Raw genomic sequence first — 23,280 nt, forward strand, 5'->3', positions numbered from 1 at the left:
CCAGATCATTATTAAAACACTTGATCCCTGTCCGAGGCTGCTCCGCCCTGCTAACTGCCCCTCTGGGGCTAGGGGTAAGGACGTGGGGCTGAGCAGTGACGGCAGGCATGGTGCCCTGCCTGTGAAATGGGCACTGCCTGCTCTCGGTGGAGTTCTGCTGGGCCAGGGGAATTCATTAAGGCTCCTTTTCCTCATTTCTCTCGGTGGGTGTTTCTCTCCCTCCGGCTCTTTCTCCCTCCCTCTCTCCCAGCAGATGACAGTCGGCTGGCGCCAGGTGGAGGACCTTGCAGTCTGGGTCCTGACCAGGGTGACCAGTCACTGCCCACACCGCAACCAACTACTGATGGACTGCGGTTGGACCGGACTCAGCCTGCATAGCCTGGGGCAGCTGCCGACGGCATGCGCGGTTGGCTATAGATGCATAGTGCCTACCCGCAGATCTCAGGTGGGGTTTATTGTTGAACCCAGAGTAACCAACACAAAGGAAGGGATGTAGCCTTCCCCTCCCTTGCCCAGCCACCTGCATGCAGATCACTGGACTGGGCACCTCCAGGCAGCCAATCCCCCCAAAAATGGCAGGGGGCCAATGCTGCTGGGTCTCTGTTCGCAGCTGGCTGCTTCCTCTAGCTGCCAAGTTTGCTGCCCATCTCCATTTTTGCAGGACATGCCTGAGTTTAACAAGGTGGGCCTGGGACCGGCTGCAAGCTGCTCTCCAGCAGCCAGCACTGTCGAGCGGGGAGATGTGGGTTCACTAAAGCAGGACAGTGGGTCGTGACGGGGGCGGCACTGGGCTGCAATGAGCATCCTACATTGCAACTGTCCCAACACCTGGGTTGTGGAGCACAAGGTTTGGTAAGTGACAACCTCGCTGGGTGTTGGGAAGCTGCCTGGGGGCGGGTACCGTGCCCTGGTGATTGCCTGCAAGGCCCCTGTGCCAATCCTTGCCCTTTGTTCAGCCCTGGAGACCTACAGAAGCGGTTGGCGCCTTTTAGAGCTCTTCAGTTCCAGTCACATGGGCCCGCCTGGTTTGCACGGTGGAGAAGGGATAGTAAACATTGCAATCGTTAGTTGAAACATAATGAATGCTATACGAATGCCCTGCACCGCCACCATCCCTGCCATCTTCTGGCCTCAGAGCACTTTAGAAATGTTACGACTTGCAACACCCCCATGAGGTTGGTCGGTGTTCTCTGCACCATTTGATTGGGGTGGGGGGAAACTGAGTCACAGAGCGCTTGTGGCTGGTCTGTGTTTGTACAGCGCCTCGCACGAGGGAGTCCCGGGCAGTGACTGAGGTCCCTAAGCGCTATGGTAATACAGATAATAAAGAAGAATAACGTGAGGTCAAGCAATGTGTCAGTGGTGACGTGGTCAGTAATAGAACCCAGGAGTCCTGATACCCAGTCCCCTGCTACACACACACACACTGGCTAGGCGGGGGTGAACTGCCATTACTACTTATTGTACAATACCTCCTCCTCCTGCCTACTCCTGATTCTTGTCATAGTCTCTACTGCAGGCTCCCTGGGGCAGGGATTGTCTTGTGCTTCCCTGTCTATTCAGCATCGAGCACAATGGGGCCCTGACCCCTGGTGCTGCTGTAATTCAAATCAATCGTATTATGGCAGGTGTCACCAGGAGGTGCTGGTGTACACAGTCTTCCAAGTTCTTGGCGTGTGAGCAAGTTTTTAGTCTTGGATGAAATGCCAGCTTCTCCATTCCAGGACTGGTCTATGTGTGTCAATAAAGCAAGTTACATCTAGAATATATCCAGACTCTGCCACTGATTTCTGCCTAAATTCTCCTTCACTCAATTTTATCTCAGTTACACCCCAGGGATACCCCTTTGGTGGAACCCCGTCCCACCCGCCTTCAAACCCTTGCTGACAGGTGGAGGGGTCAAATTCTGCGCTCGGCCATGCTGGTGTCAAAAATCTGACACCAAAATCTCAGTCCAGTTCCCTGTGTCACCATCACAACACCCATCCCAGCCTTGCTGGAAATCCCTGGAGGGAGGCCAGGGATTGAATGGGCCACAGACCCTGAATGGGTGGAGCCACCCCAACAGCTGATCCTGGCAGACCAGGTTGGCGTTGCCTCTGTGTCCATGTGCTACCTGGGCTGAATGACTTAGATTCTCAGCTCCTTGGGGCAGGGACTGTCTGGCTGTTCTGTGTTTGTACAGCACCTAGCACAATGGGGCATGACTAGAGCTGCTAGGTGCTATGGTAACACAAGTATATATAATAATATGGGGACAGCGGATTCCAGTCTCTTGAGCCATCAGGTGCCCTCTGGCTGCATTTCCCCAGCCCCCCATCTTTGAGCGTGGGTGTCCTAACTAGACACGGGCATATATTACTTGCACTGCAGTATTGCCTAGGGGGCAGGTAGGTGCTGTGTGAACACAGAGGGAGCCACAGCCCTGGGCCTGAAGCATTTGAGAGGGGAAACTTGGGCACGGAGAAGGGAAGGCCCAGATCCTCAAAGCTAGCTCGAGGAATTAGGTGCCTAAATGCGTTAGCCACTGGCCAAAGCTGCCATCCACTGATCTGACAGAGCACAGGCCTGTCAAGTCCCTTCGGCCCAGCTGTACGAATATCTCTGTGCTGCCGGATTCAGGAAGCCAGCAAGCCTGCCCCTGCCTTTGAAATCGCAGCGGGTCTCATAACATTTTGACCTGGGGGGGTGGGGGAGATTTGGCAATAAAACTCCCTGCTCCTTCCTGATAACAAAGAGCCCGGGAGATTAGCAGGCGGCCCCAGGGAACTCCAATTAGGCAGATAGGCAGGGGATGGGAACAGTAAAAAGATCCCAGCCCTTGAAAGGGGTCCAGGCATTGGGTCATAAAATTCTATTGCCCTCTGCGGCTCAGTGGGGGGACATTTGGTTACAGTTTGCCACTCTCTGATCTTCCCCCTCAATAGCCCCTTTGAAGTCCCTCTCCGGCCTCCCCTGGCGTCCCTGCTCACCATCCTCGGGATCCACCATTTGCTCGTTTGGAAGACAAACAGGCCCTGTAAAGGGGCGCCCACTCCCGGGCAAGTGGCGAGGGCTGGGCTGGCCAGTGAGCCAGGGCTACATGAAATGAACAGGCTGCTAGATCAAATCCCCACAGACCGGTGGCAGCTGAGAAGGTCATTGGCCTAACTGGGGGGTTTGGGGAGAGCCAGCTGCCATAGGGATAGGTGCATTATGAAAAAGGTCTAATTTAGATTAGTCAGTAACGCTGCAGGACTAGGGGGGCTGGAACAATTTGTACAATGGGGGTGCTGAGAGTCATTGAACCAAACTGTAAACCCTGGATATGGAGAAGGCGTCTCAGACTGGAGACCATCAGTCCACTGTCTGCCAGGGCAAGTTCATTCCCACCAGTGCCTCCGCTAGGGTCTGTCTTCACTCTAGAGTGACCCCAGAGGCTGGGCACCCTCATTAGCCTGGCCTGTGTCCGAGCAGCCCCATTGCAAAGCCCTACCTGAGAGACTGTGTCCTCATGGGAGCTCCTCCGTGCGTGTCACCAGGGCGGCTGGGGGCACGGCCCACGGTTCTTTGCGCGGCACTAAACTGAGCTGCTCTCTCCCAGTGCATCATGGGAGAACTGTCTGTCCTCCTCCATGGGGCAGGGGGGAATTGTGGGAAGGCACCAGAGCCCTCTCAGCCCTCATGCGGTTAAACCTGCGTCCTCATTGCAAAGCAGGCGGGTTAGCGGGCCAGTGAAAGCAGCCCCTGGATTCTAACTCATCCCCCGCCTGGCCAGCTCGCTCAGGTCGAAAGCACCAGGAAACAACTGGGGTGAGAGGTCTGTACGGGGGGGTGACAGTCGGGGCAACAGCTGGGTAAGAGTCTGGTTAATTCTGCAGTGAAAACAGACCCAGGGTGTGTTCCCCAGTCTTGTTTTCATCAGCGCTCTGCAGGGCTGAGGGTCTGCAGAGCACTTGCTGGTGACGCGCAAAGAGCTGGTCGCGCGGGGGGCTGGCGCTTCATTTCCAGGCTGCTGAGCGGGTGAAAAGGTGGGTACAGCTACCTGCCTTCCTGCTGTCGCCTGCCCATGGAATTCATCGCTGCCGTCTCCACCGGGACACTGGCCAGCTGCACGCTGGAGAGGAGAGGGCCTGTGTACGCGTGAATGGGCAGAGAGGCACCTGCTGGACAAAGGGAGCTGGGGAAAGGTTTCAGCACGGGATATTTTGATGCCATTTCCCACGGAAACACCACATTTCAACCAAAAAAAGGAACAAAATGTTTCTCGACCTGCTCTCTTGATGATCTCTCCATTGATCAGTGCACACCCAGCTTGAATACGGTAGTTTCCTGCCCAGGAACTTCACAGTAACCTGGACCTTGCTACACTCCAATGCACAAAGCCCCAAGAAACTCTTACTGGAGTGTACTACAAACTGTGTTAAAATCACAAGCTATCGCTTTAAGTTCTCCGGGATGTCCTGGTCCTTCTTGGCGACTGGGGGAGCTCTGTAGGGAGGGAAACATGCAAATACAATCTGGGTCTATTAGTCTGCAAAGAGCCAGCCTAGAGTAAAGCCAGGTGATTTGTGGGAGCAGCCTGCTTTGTCTCTCTGTGTATTTGGTTGTTGTATGTTGGAGTGCTGGAGTCTAAGATCTATTGCCACCTTCCAGCAAGCATATTCAAGTTTTGTTTCTAACTCTCTCTGGGTGGGCCAGGAATGTATAGCATATAGAATTAGGGTTGAAGGCTGCTCATGTTGAGACCAGAGTGCCATGCGGTCATTGGAGCCACACTGGATTGACACTGGTTTAATTGGCGTCAGCATCTTGGCTCTAGTGCCGACACACTGAAACCAGGGGCTGCATGGTGTGTGTGAAAGCCAAGGGCTTGTAGTTTGGTGATCCGAGTGGCCAGGGGAAACTGAGGCAGAGAAGCCTTTTCTGTGTTGCTGTACGGACTCCAAAGCTGCACTGGAGTGAGGCTGGGAGTACCGTAGTAAATGGATTCCTGCTGAAGCATAAGGGGAAAAGTTCTCCCAGCCTTAGGGAGACAAGGTGGAGAGGCAGAAGCAGTGGCTGCCCGAGAGAGGGAATGGGGTACTGCCAAAGGACCCCGTGCTGGGCCAGACGCTGACCTCGGTGTCCCTCGTGCAGTCAGTGGGATATAACTGAGAGCTGAATCTGGCCAGCCCCATTGACAAACGTGTCCAGGTACAGCACCCAATCCAGCCCTCCTGTCAGCAGCTGCAGCTGCCATTGATTTCAGTGTGCACACCCCCAAAAACGTCTGCAGGGCTAGGACCAGTAGAGGCAGTATAGGCTAGGGGGTAGGGCACTGGCCTGGGGCTTTGGAAACCTGAGCTCTCTTACTGCTGTTGGCCCTTGGGGCCCTTTCTGTGCCTCGTTCCCTCACCCCCTTTGTCTGTTTAGACTCCAAACCCTTTGGGGCGGGGGCAATTTCTCACTATGTGTATGTCCAGCACCTATCCCCAGGGGGCTCGGATCTCAGTTGGGCCCTATAGACGCAGCAGGAATGTGAGCACACCTGTAGGGGTGGCTGGGTGTCTCAGTGCATAGCGCCGGTAGGTAACGGGGTTTGGTAGGCCCAAGCCGGGGGGCCCCGCTGAGGATGGAGATCTAATCACAGGTACGGCACACGCGGGCCCATGCATGTATTAGTAGCTGATTTAAATGTCCCTGTGGTTCACCACAGCTAACAGCTCTCAGCCGGAGAGGCCTGGTCCCAATTGCTTCGCAGATCAAACCAGAGTCAGAGGGGCTGGGAGAGGGGCAGAAGGAGAGCCCGGGATCCAGCCACGCTTTCCCTGAAGGAGGAACGGACCGTGAGCTGGACCCTGCCTGAGGAACGGGGTCCCCATGAGATGCTTAAAGCCCCATCGTCTAGCTCCGGGGAATAGCTTCTGGAGGATGCGTTTTCTAGAGCATGGAACTGGGAGCCGGGAACTTCAGGGTTCTAATCCCAGCTCCGACACTGGCCTTGGGCAAGTCCCTTAACCCCTCTGCCAAATAGAAAATAATGCTTCTTTCCCCATAGGCACATTGTGAGTCTTCGTGTGTAAGACATAATGTAACACCTGGCAGTCTCTACCTCAACCCATTTGCAGTGGCCAAGGTGGACCTGGAGAATCCTAGAAATTTACGGCTTGAAGGGACCTCAAGAGGTCATGTAGGCCAGGAGCAAATATATACCTAGATCATCCCTGACAGGTGTTCACCTAACCCGGTCTGGAAAAGCTCCAGTGCTGGGCATTCTGGAACCCCCCTGGGTAACCTGTTCCCGTGTTTTAACTATTGTTGTCTTTCAAAAGTTTTCCCCAATCTCTATCCCAAATCTCCCTTGCTGCACGGGAGGGGGCTGATTGAAGAGATTTGATTTCTCCCTTCATTCTTCGTGCTTACACAGCTGTACAGTCGTGCACAGGCAGGCAGCTAGATATACGCAGCGCCACCCACTGGCTGGGAAGAGCACCACGCCGCGCACATCGGTGTGGCCGTCGTGTCGTCGTGTTTGCGGATGATACTAAACTGGGAGGAGTGGTAGATACGCTGGAGGGGAGGGATAGGATACAGAAGGACCTAGACCAATTGGAAGATTGGGCCAAAAGGAATCTGATGAGGTTCAATAAGGATAAGTGCAGGGTCCTGCACTTAGGACGGAAGAACCCAATGCACAGCTACAGACTAGGGACCGAATGGCTAGGCAGCAGTTCTGCGGAAAAGGACCTGGGGTGACAGTGGACGAGAAGCTGGATATGAGTCAGCAGTGTGCCCTTGTTGCCAAGAAGGCCAATGGCATTTTGGGATGTATAAGTAGGGGCATAGCGAGCAGATCGAGGGACGTGATCGTTCCCCTCTATTCGACATTGGTGAGGCCTCATCTGGAGTACTGTGTCCAGTTTTGGGCCCCACACTTCAAGAAGGATGTGGATAAATTGGAGAGAGTCCAGCGAAGGGCAACAAAAATTATTAGGGGACTGGAACACATGAGTTATGAGGAGAGGCTGAGGGAGCTGGGATTGTTTAGCCTGCAGAAGAGAAGAATGAGGGGGGATTTGATAGCTGCTTTCAACTACCTGAAAGGGGGTTCCAAAGAGGATGGCTCTAGACTGTTCTCAATGGTAGCAGATGACAGAATGAGGAGTAATGGTCTCAAGTTGCAGTGGGGGAGGTTTAGATTGGATATTAGGAAAAACTTTTTCACTAAGAGGGTGGTGAAACACTGGAATGCGTTACCTAGGGAGGTGGTAGAATCTCCTTCCTTAGAGGTTTTTAAGGTCAGGCTTGACAAAGCCCTGGCTGGGATGATTTAACTGGGAATTGGTCCTGCTTTGAGCAGGGGGTTGGACTAGATGACCTTCTGGGGTCCCTTCCAACCCTGATATTCTATGATTCTATGATTCTATGATTCATGCCGTGCTCGGCAAATCGCCTTTCTCCATGTGGCTCCGAACGCCAGGCAGTGGAGGAGGAGGCAGGAAGGGGACAGTGGGGCTGGAATCATTGGCAGGGAGGAGATACAAGCTGAGATCAGCGATACAGGTCGGGGCAGAGCTGACGAGGGTGTAGTTTTAAACCATCAGAACGGCCATAGTGGGTCAGACCAAAGGGCCAGCTAGCCCAAAATCCTGTCTTCCGACAGCGGCCAATGCCAGATGCATCAGAGGGAATGAACAGAACAGGGCATTACTGAGTGATCCATCCCCTGTTGTACAGTCCCAGCATCTGGCAGCCAGAGGCTTAGCCATCTGGGCTAATAGCCATTGATGGGTCTATCCTCCATGAACGTAGCTAATTCTTTCTTTCCAAGGAAGAGGGAAGTACAGCACTGGAGAGGGCAGCGAAGAACTTGCAGTGGTCCCAAGGGACAGGATTGGAGCTAACTGGTCTTCTCCATCTCTTGATCTCCCTCCCACCCCCCTCCAAAAAAGGCCTTCTCTTCATTGCCATCTTCTCCCAGAGAGCAATTGCAACAGGAAGACAAAGGGCCAGCAGGAGGGCAGGAGCCAGAGCCTACAATCCACATCTTTACAACCAGCCCCCCCCCCCCAATGTCAGGACAATGTCAAGATGGCAACAAAGGGCCTTTGAGGGGACGGGACGTGTGAGTTTTCTAGCATCAGGCTGAAATCAAAGGGCCGCCCTGGTCTGAGAGCTGTCCCTAGGCGGTGTCTGCATTAGGGACACACACAGCTCTGCTCCACCGGGCTGCCCCATCGTATTCAGTGTGCCAGGCACTCGTCTCCCTTCGCCCTGACCCTTTTCCGCCTGGAGCCCTGGCTACCCTTTCGTCACTTCCCATCTCTGAGCCTCTGTCCTTCCCCACCCTTCCTCTGCCTCACCTACTTAAACTGTAAACCGTTTAGGCTCGGGACACTCCCTCATAACATGTATATACAGCACCTTGCGCCATGGGGCGCTGATCCCAACAGCGGCATGCCAGTGCTACTGTGATAATTAATAATGGCCATCATGTCAGCGAATTGGAGCCAATCTCCTTCTCACACTGGAGCAGAATGTGTCTTTTACTCCCCCATCCCGCTGCTGCATGGTTATTTCACTCTGGCTTTGCCCTGTGCTTTGTGCCCCCCAGTTTAAGGTCATTGTGCCCATACTTGGTGAGAGTCTCTGCCTCAGTTTCCCCACCTGTAATATGGGGCTAATAATGGTTCTCCCTATTTGAAAAGCCCTGCTCAACTGCAAAGTATTACTAGGGCAATAAGAGACATCATCCAAGCCATCAGGGCTCGAGCTGGCAAGGAAAGGAGACTCCTGAACTCAAGGGATATACATGGGAGCCCCTGAGTGAGAGGGGGAAGGGGCTCTAAGTGGAGCAATGAGAAGGGGGATGGGTGGGGTTATTTGGTGGGGGGAGGCAGGAGTGGTTCTGGGTAATTGCCTCCCTCTGAGTTTTGTGTGTGGAAAGGCATCCTTGGAGATGGAGCTCAGGGAGCTGGGAGAGAAGGGGAGGCCTGTACCAAAGTGTGGGGGGGGGGCTCTCCTGTTGGGAGGGTTTCAAGACAGGCTCAGGGTGATTCACAGGGGTTTCAATGCTGCAGGGTGGCATTGGAGTGTGTGTTTCTGGAACCCCTGCCCGCCCCGGGAGAGGAGGGTCTGGCTGTGACCACCAGGGGCTAGAGCTGCGAGGTCTGATTGCCTCGGCTGGTTCTGGAGGGGAAGGCTGGGAGGAAGCGTTCTGGGAGGGGAGCTCCAGGACAGCGGCTCTGGGGTGTTACTGCCAGGGGGGCACAGGGGTTCCACAGGGCCAGCTGAGCACCCCAACTCAGCCACCCCCCAGTTAGAATAGATTTCCCAATTGCAACATTTCCCCCAGACCCATGGCTCGCGGGAGGCTGTCCTCCCCCATCTCCCCGGGGTTCCTTCGGCAGGGCGATGGCTGCCTGCACATGAGACCGCTGTACGAAAGCAGACACAGCCCAGGGAACCAGCCCTCACTCTTGTCTTACACACACACACCCCAACCCCCGCCACTGTCTAGACACTGGCTCTTGATGCCCCTAGATACGATCACTGCATCCCCTCCCCTGTGTGTGGGGTCCCCCAGGTTGTCTGCCCACTTCCACTGGCCCCAGCCATGCCATCGGCTCTAGGAAAGGCCATGTCCCCCACCCCTGCTGTGTCCAGACCTGGCCTGCCAGGCTTAGCCGACACCAGTGCCCAGTGCTGCCATAGCTGGGGCTGAACCAGTGCCATGCAGACGGAGCCCTTTGCCCGCATGCCAGAGTAGCCAGGACACTGGGTGGTGCACGCGGGTGCTGCGGGGGTAAGGGGGGCGCCCTCTGCAGCCGGCCAGCTGGCTAACTCCTGCTCCTCTGGATAAAGAGATGCCCCTGTCCCTCCCACGCGGATTCCCCACACACCAAAGGGAGGCGTCCCCAGGACCCGAGGACATTAATCCTGCCAGACGGACAGTAGCAGCAGCCTTTGATCTCCCTCACCGCCCGGCTGGGGTTGAAAGAGCAGGAAGCAAGATTCCCCTGCAAGGCAATTGCACTAATTCACTCAACAACTTTCCATTCAGCTGGTGCTGGCTGTGGGAGGAGGGGGGCTGGGGCCTGGTCTAAGCCGCTCGGGGGCTGAGGGTGTGAGAAATCCACCTTTCTGCGCAGGCAGCCAGGCCGCCCTGACACCCCTCCACACCCTGTGTAGACGCAGCTAGGCCTATGGGAGAACACTTCCATGGACCAGCTACCCTCGCTGGGGGAAGTGAAGTTTCTACCCCCATTGCCTGTGGGAAGGGCTGCACAGGGAAGAGTTTCTGAGCCCAGGAGCTGCCCCAGCCAAACACCCCTGACCACTGTGCCCGCAGGAAGGGGGGACCCAGGGGCTGGCCCATTGGTTTCACGGGGGAGAGCCCTTCTCCGCCAACAGGGCAGCTCCAGGGGGCATCACCCACCCCCGGCCCGGCTGGCCGTGTTCTCCAGCCCCAGGCTCGCTTGCACTGACCCCCGCTCTGGCAGCCCAGGCCTGCCAACTTGCAGCATTTGGACGGCACCCCCAACCAAGGTGAAAAGGAGTACTTGTGGCACCTTAGAGACTAACCAATTTATTTGAGCATGAGCTTTCGTGAGCTACAGCTCACTTCATCGGATGCATAGCAAGGTGGTCACCCATCCCCAAGGCCAGCCTTGCCCTCCATACAACAGTCAAATACTTATAGATTTCCGCAGCCCCTTTGCTTTCCTTTCTGGGGTTCAGGCCGCCCGGGTTCCGTTTCCCACTGACTCGCTCAGTGTGGGACATTGAGCAAGGCACTTTCCCGCAGTGCTCCTCAGTTTCCCTTAGTCAAGCAGCTTCCTAGCTACAGATGGCCATTGCTACCTGATTGCTATGTATTAGGGTTCTGAATCACCACACGCAGCATTTGGCCAAGTTGCACAAGTGGATTAGGACTGCCATTTGAATTATGGGTGCACCGGGAGGCCCCAGCCACGAGCAGGGTCCCCTCGCACGAGGTGCTGTATATACAGATAGTAAAAGATGGGTCATGCCCCAAAGAGGTCACAAGCCTAAGAAATGTAGGGCCTGCTCCTGTGAGGGCTTGAGCAGCTGACACTCCCAGTGACTTCAAGAGGAGCAGCCAGCGCTCTGCACCAATAAGGTTCAGGCCTTTAGCTCTGTTAACCTTCCCCAACCCTAAAATGATCTCTTTAGCTCCTGAATCGTGTGTGCTGAGTGTTTCTGAGTTCCTTCCAATGCCTCAACTTCCTTCTGGGAGCTCAAAGCACGTGACAGTCATCGTGGCTGAAGCCTCGCAAGCCCTCTCCCTGGGTTATGTATCTGCATTTTGTAAAAGGGGCAACTGAGGCCCAGAGTGCTTTAGTGGCTTTTCCCAGGTGTCACAGCTGGAAATACAGCCCAGGCGTTCCAGCTCCCCGTCCCCTGTTCTACCCACTAGTTAATACTCCCTCCCATTATAAGTATAGTCCCGGTAGTGCTGGCGATCATCTCTTTAGCCATTTCCTCCGTGCATGTGAACCAAAACCACATTGGCTTTCAGAGTAACAACCGGTTAGTCTCTAAGGTGCCACAAGTACTCCTTCACATTGGCTTTGTTTTCCTGCCATGGCAAACACTTAGCCAGCTATCACTGCTAGGTCTCTTTCAGCATTGCTAATTGCCAAGGGGCAGAGGGAAAAGTCACAGGACTGGTATATCTGGAATGCAAAAATGACCCATTAAGTGCCATGCTTCAGGGGAGGAGATGAGCACCAAAGAGGGTCAGGAAGGAATTACTCCTCTGCTCCTTACAACACTGCATCGGGGCATTATGGTGGTGCTCCCACAGAAGCATTAGGTATCGATGCCTGCCACAGATTGGGGCACACTGGACTCGCTGTGTTCAGCTATCGGGATCCCACGTCCCAGAGTGAGAGCCAAAGAGGGAAGGAACGAGATGGCTGATACAATAGGCTATTCTGCCACACGCATGGGGCTGGGAGTGTGGCTTTGAGGTACAGGGCTCAGAGCAGGAGGGCTTGGGCTGGGGCTGATTTTAGGTACCCAGGGCCTGATTCAGATCTCCATGGGGTCACGCCAGTGGAGTCTCTCCTGATCGGCACTGGTGTGAGCTCAGAATCAGGCCTGCAGGGTGGTGGAAAGGAGGAGGTGGGGCTGCAGGAGGAGCAGGGAGCTGGCAGTGATGATGGGGAAGCGGGAGCAGGTTCACCTGATAGCGTGTTGCAAGCCAGATGAATGTCTCCTGTGTTCCTAGGGGGCAGAGCCGGTCGGAGACCCACTGTGTTCAGGCGTGGGCAGATGTGGACAGGAGACGCCCCCGTGCACAGCTGTCTGGACAGTCTGGGGAAGCAGAGGCAGGCATTGTGCCATTCAGCAACGCTGTGCATCTGTCAGCAGCAGCAGTGTAACGCCTGCCACGCACGGGAAGGGACCGCGGGAATTCCCTGGGCATAAGGATCAGGGGCTCCGTGACCACCACCAGCATTTGGACTCGGATGCTTTCCCTGGGAAACCCATTTCTCAGCATTGTCTGTTGCACCTCCCCTAATGAACGAGGGCAGCTTATTCTCTCTGTGCAGCTCAGGGCCCCTGTTCAGCTGGGCCCCTGCACTGAGACTTTTAAACACATTGAACACATGATTGAACCTGCCCCACTTTTTGTTGTTTGAGGGCAAGTTGGTGGGGTGAGCAGCCGAGGATCGGAGACACAAGGTGGCTACAATGAAACAAAGAGGACAGCCCAAAGTAACTGGTGTTCTGATGAGTGTACCAAGGAGTAGCCTCAGCGCACCAGCTGCCTGGACGTTGCCAACACCACACCATGGCCAATTGCTGAGCCTGGCTGTGCCTCAGTTTCCCCAGCAGTGCCTACCTCTAAGAGCACCATGATTGTCGATCGTTATTGTTTGCCTGGTGCTTTGACAGCCTCCCTTGCAAAGGGCTAAATGTTAAGCGTGAGCTATTGAGATGGAGTGAGCTCAATGAAACCCTGATTTTTAAAAAAAAAAAAAAAATCTCTCGTATCGATCTTTCTATTTATCCCTGCCCATCACCCTAGTATCTGGGTCCTTGACTCATAAAAATCTATAGCAATATCAAAGTCCTTTAGGGGATTTCATGGAGTCTCCTGCACTTCTCTTTTTTGGGGGCATCATAGCTCGGATTGAGGTAGGGAGTTGTTGGTTTGTTTGTTTTAGATTTTATTAATTCCCCCTTTTCTCTCTCTCTTGTTTTTGGTTGGTAGCAGACAAGGGGATGAAAGGGGGTCTCAGAGCTGGAATTTAACCCCTTGTTGTTTGCCTGTGAGCTGTAAAGCCTCATGGCTTCTCCCACGTTGCGCCTTGTTCTTGGGAGGAGCTCCTTGTAATCATCCACAAGGCTACTTCGTTATCCTCCTTCAAATCTCTCCTTAAAACTCTCCTCTGCGGAGATGCCTGCAAAATACTTGACAGCTGTTAGGCTGCCGGCATGCAGAGTCCACTGCCTGTCACACTGATGAATACTGTTTCATTGTTTCCTTGTGCTCCCCCTCGGCTGGTCTGGCTCCATCTGTTGTCTCTTGTCTGATACCTAAATTGTAAGCTCCTTGCAGCAGGGACTGTCTTTGTGTTCTGTGTTTGAGCTGCGCCCAGTGCAATAGGATCCTGTTCCATGACAAGAACTCTTGGGCGCTACAACACTACACATAACAAAGCTGGGATCTGGATCCACAGCCAAGGTTTGAGGTGTTGTTAGCTCCGGAGCGTTTCTACTATTGAAATCATTGAGCTACATCCACACAGGATTTCATTTCCTGCTCAAGCTGCAGAGAAGAAGGTCAGTGGGAGCAGCCCTCCCTTTGTTAGCGCCTCTCCAACAGCAGGATGGAAACATCTATGGGAAAGGTTTCAGAGTAACAGCCGTGTTAGCCTGTGTTCGCAAAAAGAAAAGGAGGACTTGTGGCACCTTAGAGACTAACCAGTTTATTTGAGCATAAGCTTTCGTGAGCTACAGCTCACTTCACCTGGGAAATAAAGGCAGGGGGCAAGGAGGATAGGTCTAGCAGTGACTATTAGCCAAGATGGCCAGGGACACAAACCCACATTCTGGATGTCCCTAACCCTCTGACTGTCAGAAGGTGGGACTGGACGACGGGATGGATTGCTCAATAATTGCCCTGTTCTGTTCCTTCCCTCTGGGGCACCGGGCACTGGCCACTGTCGGAAGACAGGACACTGGGCTAGATGGACCCTTGCTCTGACCCACGCTGGCCGTTCTTATGAGAATTCCATCTCAAGTTATCCAAAGCTGTGCCCATCTGACAGCTGTTCAGGGCCATGAGTGGAATGAGTTTGGTGGGTCTCTAGCATATTCCCCGTGGACTGTCTCCAAATCAGTTAAACCATTAGCACCACAACTAGCAGGCTTAACTGAGTGGCCACATACTGAGCGGACTAAGGATGAGAGAGTTTGGGAGAGGAAGAATGGGCCGGTGGCAAGGGCACCAGCCCATGTCTTAGGAAACCCGCATTCAAGTCCGTACTCTGCCACAGTCTCCCTGTGTGACCCTGGGCAAGTCCCTTAGCCCAGATTTCAATGGGAGATGGGCACCTCACGACCTGCGAGGCTCTGGGCCGGCGCTCCCATCTGTAAAATGGAGATCAAGGCGTTAACTCTCGTGCAGTGGGGGATGTACTTGTACCTAGATGGAGAGGACGAGGAGAGGAAGCTCCTGCAAGCTCCGGGCAGCTTGTGCCACAGGTTCCGATGCTGTTCCTTTCCTCTGGCTGAATAGAGAGCCTCAGTGCTCTGCATCCCCCCCTCCCGCCGCCCCCGCCCCCGCGAGTATCTAGCCGGTGATGGGAGAGCAGATCTCAGCCTGACATCTCCAACAGGATAATTGTAACACCGGGATTTGGAAAAAAACCAACCCATCCTTATGCTAACTGAAAGAGTCGACAAGAGCAACGTGATTAATCACAAGAGAAATCCCCGCAGATCAGTGGTTTTAGCGGAAAAGCCACCTTCTTACTCCACCCCACAGCATTCTCGCGGATCGCCTTCCGTCGCTTTGCTCTCTGCCCTTTCTTTGGACTTCCTACTCCAATGTCTGAAGTGGCGTGGAAGAAAGCTTAGTGGTACCTTCAGGCCCCTCCTGAAATTGGGACACTGCCAGGGTAGGGGCTGTCTAGACACATAGCAAGGGGCAGTCTCCGCCCCAAAGAGCTTACAGCCTATAACAGGCAAGACAGATAAAGTAGGTGAGGTGACGTGGCTGGCCCAAGTTCAGCATCAGAAACAGACCCCCCGACACCATCTCCGGACTCCCAGCCCTCTGCCCTACAGGCTGGGCCCCGGCTGCCTCTCTCCAGCTAGCGCTAAGATGATCAGAAATGACCAAAGTCTTATGATCCGAACCAAAAGAGAACGACAGTGACTCTGGGGGACCAGGCGAGAGGCTGCGGTGGGAGGCCTGGGATCTCCCTGCGATCCACCACCGCATCAGGGATGGACAGCAGTGGCGGCCAACGGACTCTGTGGACCCTAGAGGCTGTCGCTCCCTCTGCTAGATAGGGGAGGTCTCGCGCGCCGTTCAGGCCAGCTCAATGAGACTAGTGCCAGGCTAGGGCGATGGCCGTGTGGCCCAGTGGGCAGGGCAAGTCCCATCCCTTCCTATGTGTGTGTACAGCACCCGGCACCTCCAGGGCCCCAGTCCCAGCTGGAGCGTCTAGGCGTGAACGTAACATCACCACCACCAGTAGCCGTGTCTCTGCTGGTGGCAGGCAGCTGACACGGGTGGATGCAACGCAGGGTCGGGCTACACACTGCAGTCGGCCTCGGGCCCCTGTGTCTATTTGCGCAGCCCAGCACGGGTGGCCGGTGGCTACACAGTGCGGTGCCCACGCTCTCTTTCCCCGACGGGTTGGCTAGGCCTTCCACTTGGGCAACCTTTGCAAAGCTCCTGATGCTAAGGAAGTATTTCCAGGGCCCACTGTGCCGTGAGCAGCAGTGGGCTCACGAAAGCTCATGCTCTAATAAATTGGTTGGTCTCTAAGGTGCCTGAAGTCCTCCTGTTCTTTCTGTGGATACAGACTAACAGGGCTGCTACCCTGAAACCGACTTTAGAGCGGCATTTCTCAACCTTTTTGATACCGGGACGGGCTTGCTGCCTTCCGAAACTGCGTCGGGGAGATCTCAGGGACCAGCGCCAGTCCACAGACTGGTCCTTGAGAAATACTGCCTTACAGTGCCACCCAAGCTGGCTTTGATTTAATTAAGGGCTTCCACCTCCTTGCCAAGTAAGCAATGGGCATCCATGCCGGATCTTCTTCCCGTGCATTAAAAACTGTAGATGGCATGTGTGCGTGTCAGTGCTTATGTGCAGTTGTGTGTGTGTGTGTGTGTAACGTGCATACACAAATCTAGGGGGATCCAAAGTTCGGGAGCCTTAGCTCTGGGTTAAGAGGAGCCCACCTCTCCCCAGGCTAGACCCGGAAGGCGAGGGCGTCGATTACACAACAAAGGCCGGTGGTGATCAGGTCTGGGAGTGCTTTTCGGCTCCAGGAATTGGGAAGCTGTCAGCTCCCTTCCTCCCCACCAGACTCGCTGGGAAGATTTACGACCCCTTCTTGCTCTCGGCCAGTCCCAGAGCAGAAACCTGCCCCCTCTGCCGCTCGGTAGCCAATCAAGGGGCTGAAACCCGCCCCCTCCCCCCTGTAACTTTTAAAAATGTATGATCTCTCTCTTCTCTCCACCCCTCCCCGCTTGTTGCTCCCTCCCCTCTTTCATCCTGGGTCCCTTCCCTCTTTCATGTCTGCATGGAAAAGAGAGGAGACAGACACGGAGAGGGGCGGGAGAAGGTGGCAGCCGGCACAGATCCTGGGAGGGGTAGGGCCAAGGAGACTCACATCACAGCCCTCCTCACACACACACACACACAGAGGCATTTCCAGCCGCCGCGGCTCCTGCTAGCAAAGCAAACTCCGCCAGGTCCCTTCTTGCAAAGGAGCGTCCTTGGCTCCCCTCGGGGAGGAGGCTCGGATCCCGGCTCTCCCCGGCCCGGAGCGCAGGGGGGCGGCTGAGCGAGGCTCGCTTGGGCCAAAGCTCGCCCTGGACTGACTCCCTCGGCTCCCCTGGGGTCGGGAGCCGTGGCTGGAGCATCTGGATCCGTCTCCCTTCAGGGTAGGGGCTGATGCCGGACACGACAACTCCCCCTGCTGCGGCTTTGTGCGGGAGTTTATTTTTTTAGCAAATCGCCTTTCCCGCAACGTTTTTGATTTTTTGTTTTGTTTTGCTAGATCCACCCCCCCCCCTCCCCGGACTGCTAGATGCGGGGTTTCTCTTAAGTTTGCATCAGCCCCCCCCCCCCCCAAACAACAGATCCGCCGGATCAAAGGACGAGCCCCGGGGCACGAGCTCTGCATTTGCTTATTAACTGCAACCGGGCAGGGGGGGCGAGGCGGCCCGGACAGACAGACCGACGGACGGCGGAGAAGCCGAGATGCAGCCGACCGGGGCGCCTCTCTGCCTCCTTCTGCTGTGCCAGCTGTTCCCGGGCAAGGTGAGTGCCCCGCTCCTCGCCCCCCCGTCCGCCGGCCGGGGCGGACACAGGCCGGTTGCCAGCCTGGAGCTGCCGGGGCGCTTTGCGGTCACCGGGCTGGGGGAGGTCTCGGGAGACCCCGGCCTGGCCCCGAGGGAATCAGCGGGTTTGGATCGGGCTGCAGCCTTTGGAATCCAGGCTTCACACACGCGCCCCCCCCCCCAGCGCCTTGCACGCGCGCACACACTCACCCCGCGTGCAAGGAAAGAGGGCTGTGAACTCTAGAGGAAGGGGACGGGGATTTTTGCCTTCCCGGGCTGACCCTGCGATTCCTCTGAAGCGCCCCCCCTGGCTCCAGAGAGGTCAAAGTTTCCCGGTTTCTCTGCTCGGGGGAGGGAAGGGTGAGTGAAACCGGTTCGCATTTTAAAGGGGGAGGGGGGCTGAGGGTACGAGCAGCCCCGGGATGTTGCATAAAACTCCTAAGCTTTAGAGCTGTCGGATTGCACCGCTTACACACCCGTGGGGCATGACAGAGCGCAGTGGGTCCGCCCCAATCCTTCAGTTTTTTAAGTAGATCGAGGGGATTTTGCCACCGACCTCACTGGAGCAAAGGGGGAAGGGTTGGGGTGTGGGATCGGCTACTACTTACCTCCCTGCAAACTTCAGCTAAAGTCACTGGAACTGCCCTGGTCTATGTCAGAGGAGAGTCCAGCTGCTTCTCTCTGAGCAGAACCAGAACCAGCCTTTTGCTCGCATTGGTGGCCTGTGTTTAGCTCTGTCCTGGTTTTTTGGTGCTGGACAATGCTCGAGACCTCCCAGGTGAGCAAGACGCTGAGGCTCTCTCTCCATCTCCTGGCTGTCGAGCCCTTAACAGCTGCTTTGGTTTTGCCCCCATTGGGACTGGGAGCGAGAGCAGGATCCAGCCCAGTGAGAGAGAGAGCGAGACAAGCAAGGCGAGTCCCCCATTCATTCTTTCCAGTAAATTTCATGTCAGGATTAATGTGGAACAGTTTCCTGGTCTGGAATTAACATTTTTGTGCAGCCGGTCTCTGTAATTATGCGGTCAGCCCGTGTAAAAGCTGCGTTTATCCTCCTATATCCTGAGGAGGTAATTAACATTGCATGGCTTCATTTTTCTATTCTTATTAGTTGTGACGCAGGGAGATTTTTCGTTTGGTTGAGGAGGGGCTGTTGTTGGGGGGGGGGCATAAAATAAATATAATAAAGGAAGCAGTTACAACACCATTCTTTGGGGAGGAATTGCTTGGTGCAGGGGTGACTGTGAAGAGGGGCTGGGGTTTTAGGTAAGACTCTGCTTTGAAAAAGCCCTTAGGGAACTTGTGACTTGTGGTTTTGTTTTCAGAGCAATGCTCAGACTGGTTCCCGAAGGGCTGCTTTTATAAACTTGGGGGAAACTCCCTCCGCAGAATCACATCTCTGTCCTGCTGGTCAGGCTGGGTGAGATTGGGGTGAGGGGGTGTCAGCTGGGTCATTATTCAGTTTGTAGAAGATGTAAACACTGGATCTGTCAATGGCTTTACACTAGGGATGAATTTGGCCTGTTAATTTTTACCAACAGGTAGTGAGAGATTTTTCGTTAAATCAATCTATCTATCTACCCCATACACCCCCTCTATCAATCTATCTACTCCCATATACCCCCCTCTACCAATCTATCTGTCTGTCTGTCCCCATACACCCCCTCTATCAATCTATCTACTCCCATATACCCCCCTCTACCAATCTATCTGTCTGTCTGTCCCCATACACCCCCTCTATCAATCTATCTACCCCCATATACCCCCTCTATCTATCTACCCCCATATGCCCCCTCTATCAAAATATCTATCTGTCTGTCTCCATACACCCCCTCTATCTATCTATCTATCTATCTATCTATCTATCTACCCCCATACACCCCCTCTATCTATCTATCCTTCCAGCCTTTCTCTTTCTTTCTTTCTTTCTTTCTTTCTTTCTTTCTTTCTTTCTTATCAAAATTCTCTGACCTGTGTTATGCACAGGCCAGAGATGATCATAGTGGTGTCTTAAAAACTGTGGGCCAAATGCTCTGGTGGTGTAAATGCTTCCTTGACTTGGGTGGCATTTGGCTGTTGACACAAGCGGAGAATTAGAGCCTGTGACTCAAACTCCCAGTAGAGCAATGGAAAGACTCCCCTTCCAAAGACTTTAATGGGCATTTTGGATCAGGCCCATACAATCACTCTAGGTGCTTATGGAGTTGCCCCCCGCAGATAAGACACCGAGCTTGTCCGGAGGACATTCCAGTCTAGGGCCCTGGCCTCCAAGGAGCTGAGCACTCTCAGGCCATTGGTCTCAGCTAAACACTCTGACATCCAGCCCAGAGGATGTTCAGCTCTCGTGACATGAGAGGGAATGCTGGTGCTCCCGGCGGCTAGCCTCCAGTAAACACAGTTTGATCCACACAGGAAAGCCTCAAGCCCAGTGGGGTGAGCTCAAAGGTTCTGTTAGTGACCACCAGGTGTAGGACCATCGGGTGTAGGACCATCGCCTGCAGGGGTTCTTTTTATAACCCATCTTTGCCTGATCTCTGGGGTCTCTCTCTCATTGTGGACAGAAACCTAATGAGCTGGTTTTATGGGTGGAGGTGGGGTCAGGACTTTCCTCCTGCTGCTATTTAAAGAGACCTCTCAAAGGTTCGGGTGCTCAGCAGGGACTCAAGGCAGGAGGCAGGCAGGGGGCTTTATAAGAGCTCCCTGTAAAAGCCCATGTTGGAAAGACGGAATCCCCCATGTAGAGGTTGGGAGCAATGCACCCCCAGCCCCACCTGGCTTACACCTTGGCAGTCTGGCCACAGAGGGGAGAGCCAACGCTGTCTCAGCAGAAGGCACCCGTGCCTGGCATAAGGCACTTGATGTCAGGCTCCCACCGCTGGCAACAGCTGGTAGCATTCTGGCCTAAAGGCTGGTGCAATGGGTAACACGCACACACACACTCTTTGTTATTATCACTAGAGGGTTGCACACTTTATTGCTTCTATAGGCCCAGTGCACACCCCATGAGCTCCCGATGTAACGCTCTCATCCCCCTCTGTTTCTGGGACTCCCTGCCCGGCCCCATGCCAGGAGCTCTGGGGGCTCCCATTCCTTCTCCTCCTCCCACACCAGGGTCCCTCATGCCAGGGGCTCTGTGTGCCCTCTTCCCCTGTACCACGGTCCCCACATTCCCCCAAGCCCTAACTGAGAGCAGAGGTCCATCGTGCCAGGTGCTGTACGTGCAGAGTAAGTGACAGGCCTCGCCCCAAAAGCACATGCCACAGACCCATGTAATCCAGCTACCCTCCCACACAGTGAAGGAGGGACCCAGATCCCAGCCAGCTGGCTGCAGCCGGACTCTGCACTTCTCATGCAAGCAGAGGACTTGAAAATCTGGCCCTGATTGTGAGTGCCGAGCCCTGAGTTTTTTTGAAAATGCGGCTCCTAGAAGAGATGCCCTGGCTGTGCACACCAACACACACTGATGCAGACACATACAGTCCGCAGGACACCACCGCCGTGCTGGACAAACACAGCCGAGTTGCACAAAGAGCCTGACACAAAACACACTCGCGCAGCTAGCAAATAGGATAGTGGGCCAGGCCCAGGACTGGTACAAATCGGCAGAGATCCACTGGACAGAGCTGGGCCGACTGACACCTGCCAAGGGTCTCTACACCCACACACTGTGTATATGCACACGCGCAAAGCTCTGTACAAAGAACCACTGAGGCTGTTTTCAGGCTCCCAACAAAACGTCTCCTTTTCAGGGGAGATAATGATTTCCTGCCACAGACGCATGAGCTCACTGCCCCCCCCCACGAGTCCCCCCCCCGCACTTGTAAAACCTTCACTGCCCCATATAAAGAGTATGTTTTCTTCTTCCTTGGCCCATAATATTTTTCCCGGAGGGTAAACGAAACTCGATCCTTGCAGTAGCCTGTAATTTGCCGGAGAGTCTGTGCAGCCACCGCTGTTTAATCCCTCATGTGATTTCCTAGGGCAGAGCATGGCCGTTTTCGCGGCACACACATGCATACCAACACACACGCCTAGCCCCGCACACAATCCCATGCACAGACACAGATGACACCCCCACCCGAACTCACGTTTTGAGTCCAGAACCCCACTTCCTTTGGTGCAGGGAGGGACATTTTCCTATCTATAGAATTTAGGACCCTCAGGAAGCAAGGCCTTGCGTATATCCTAAAATGGAATCAAAACTGGCACATCGACATCACCAGACTGGATCAGACCCGAGGTCCATCGTCCAGTACCATGTCTCCGGCAGGGGCCAGCACCAGACAGTTCAGAGGCAGGTGTAAGAACCCCAAAGTAGCAGATGTGGGATAATCTGCCTCCCACGTGAGGTCTCCTCCTGACCTCTAATAATCAGAGCCCTCAAGCAGGAGGACTCACACTGGAGGGACCTCAGAGAAGATCAGCAAGACCTGGCCTCATGCAGAAAGTTGAATGGCCTGTGAAAGTCCAGGGGAGTCTTTCCATTGATTTCACTGATCTGTGGATCAGGCCCGATACGTCTAGCTTAGCTGACATGCGGGAGACATGCCAACTGGCTAGCAACATTTCCAGGCTGTAAATCCAGAAGAGGGTTATTTAGGGGGATGGAGTGAGTATAGGAAGGGGGTGTGTCTGTGCAATGGGATGAATAGGCTAAGTCTTAAGCAGCACTTACTGACAATGCGTGCAATTAGATTTCCCAGGGGAAGTGATGCAAGCCTGAGTAGCTGAGAGTTTTTTAAAGGAGAAGAGGGGGGAAGGATGCCGTGTGAGGTTTTATACTGTCTGGACTGGAAAGCCCAAAGCAGGAGAGAGCAGACTGGGTTAGGCAGGGTCCGAACAGGTACATGATGTCCATACAGAGGTTTTCATGCAATGTACACACAGCGCTCCCGGAATGCAGCCACCTCTGGGGTGCAGGGCAAAGAGCGGGCTTTAGCTGGGGGAAACCTTTGCTCTAAAGGATGTAGCCCGGGTTTTGATAATATCCCTGCAGAGTGATGGAATGTCTCCCTCCCAGTAAATGTCGGGAGCTCACTTAGAGGCCAGCCAGTGGCTGTCTCTCTATTTCTGTTTGCACAGGGCTCAGCACAATGGGGTATTGATCCTTGCTATGGTCCTTGACAGCTGCCATAATATAATAATCGACCTCAGGAGGATGAGGTCTGGACCAGTGACTTCGAGGGAGAGGGGGTGAGCTAGCCTTTCAGGTCAGTTGAAAAGCAGGCTGGCTTTCTAGGCTCAAGGAGAGAGGCATGTTCTGCTCTGAATCCCTTGTGTTAAACAGTCCTGGGCTGGGTTAAAATTAATATCTTATTAATACTTAGCCCTTTTATCTGGAGCTGTCAAAGTGAATGTATGTTCCCAGCCCACCTGGGAGGCCAGTGGAAAGGGCTGTTCCCACTATGTAGATGGGGAAACCGAGGCACAGAGTTTTTGAGCTGCCCAAGACCATAACAGGTGTCTGTGGCCGAGCCAGGACTAGAAGCCAGGTGCTCTCTGACATTAGCCACCAGACAACACCAGTAAAGAACACCCCACGAGCTAGCTCTCCAGCTGTTTCATTCTGTGGGCAGCATAGCAAGTTGTTGTTTATTAAAGTGGTGGCTAGCAGGTCTCCCAAACCCTAGCCCAGTGCGCTAGCCACTGGACAGCACTGTCTCTCATGAGCCAGCCTCCCCATCCCCCACTTCCAGAGTCCTCTCCTACTGCTTGGTTCTGCCGCAGTTTCGGTCTGCAAACCAGGAGATCTCAGATGCC

At 54.5% G+C, this 23,280-nt stretch overlaps 1 protein-coding gene across 1 annotated transcript in view; it reads left to right on the forward strand.

The window, feature by feature from the left end:
• The first annotated feature begins 16,746 nt into the window (after nt 1–16,746).
• The window catches only part of LOC311517258 (tumor necrosis factor receptor superfamily member 16-like), a 46,368-nt gene continuing 39,834 nt past the window's right edge, over nt 16,747–23,280 (forward strand). Inside the window, exon 1 of the mRNA XM_084621974.1 lies at nt 16,747–17,503. Coding sequence (XP_084478100.1) covers nt 17,444–17,503 — 60 coding nt within the window. The 5' untranslated portion in view covers nt 16,747–17,443. The remainder of the gene's footprint in view (nt 17,504–23,280) is intronic.

The sequence above is a fragment of the Lepidochelys olivacea genome (assembly GCF_965140295.1).
Source record: "Lepidochelys olivacea isolate rLepOli2 genome assembly, chromosome: 2".
NCBI lineage: Eukaryota > Metazoa > Chordata > Testudines > Cheloniidae > Lepidochelys > Lepidochelys olivacea.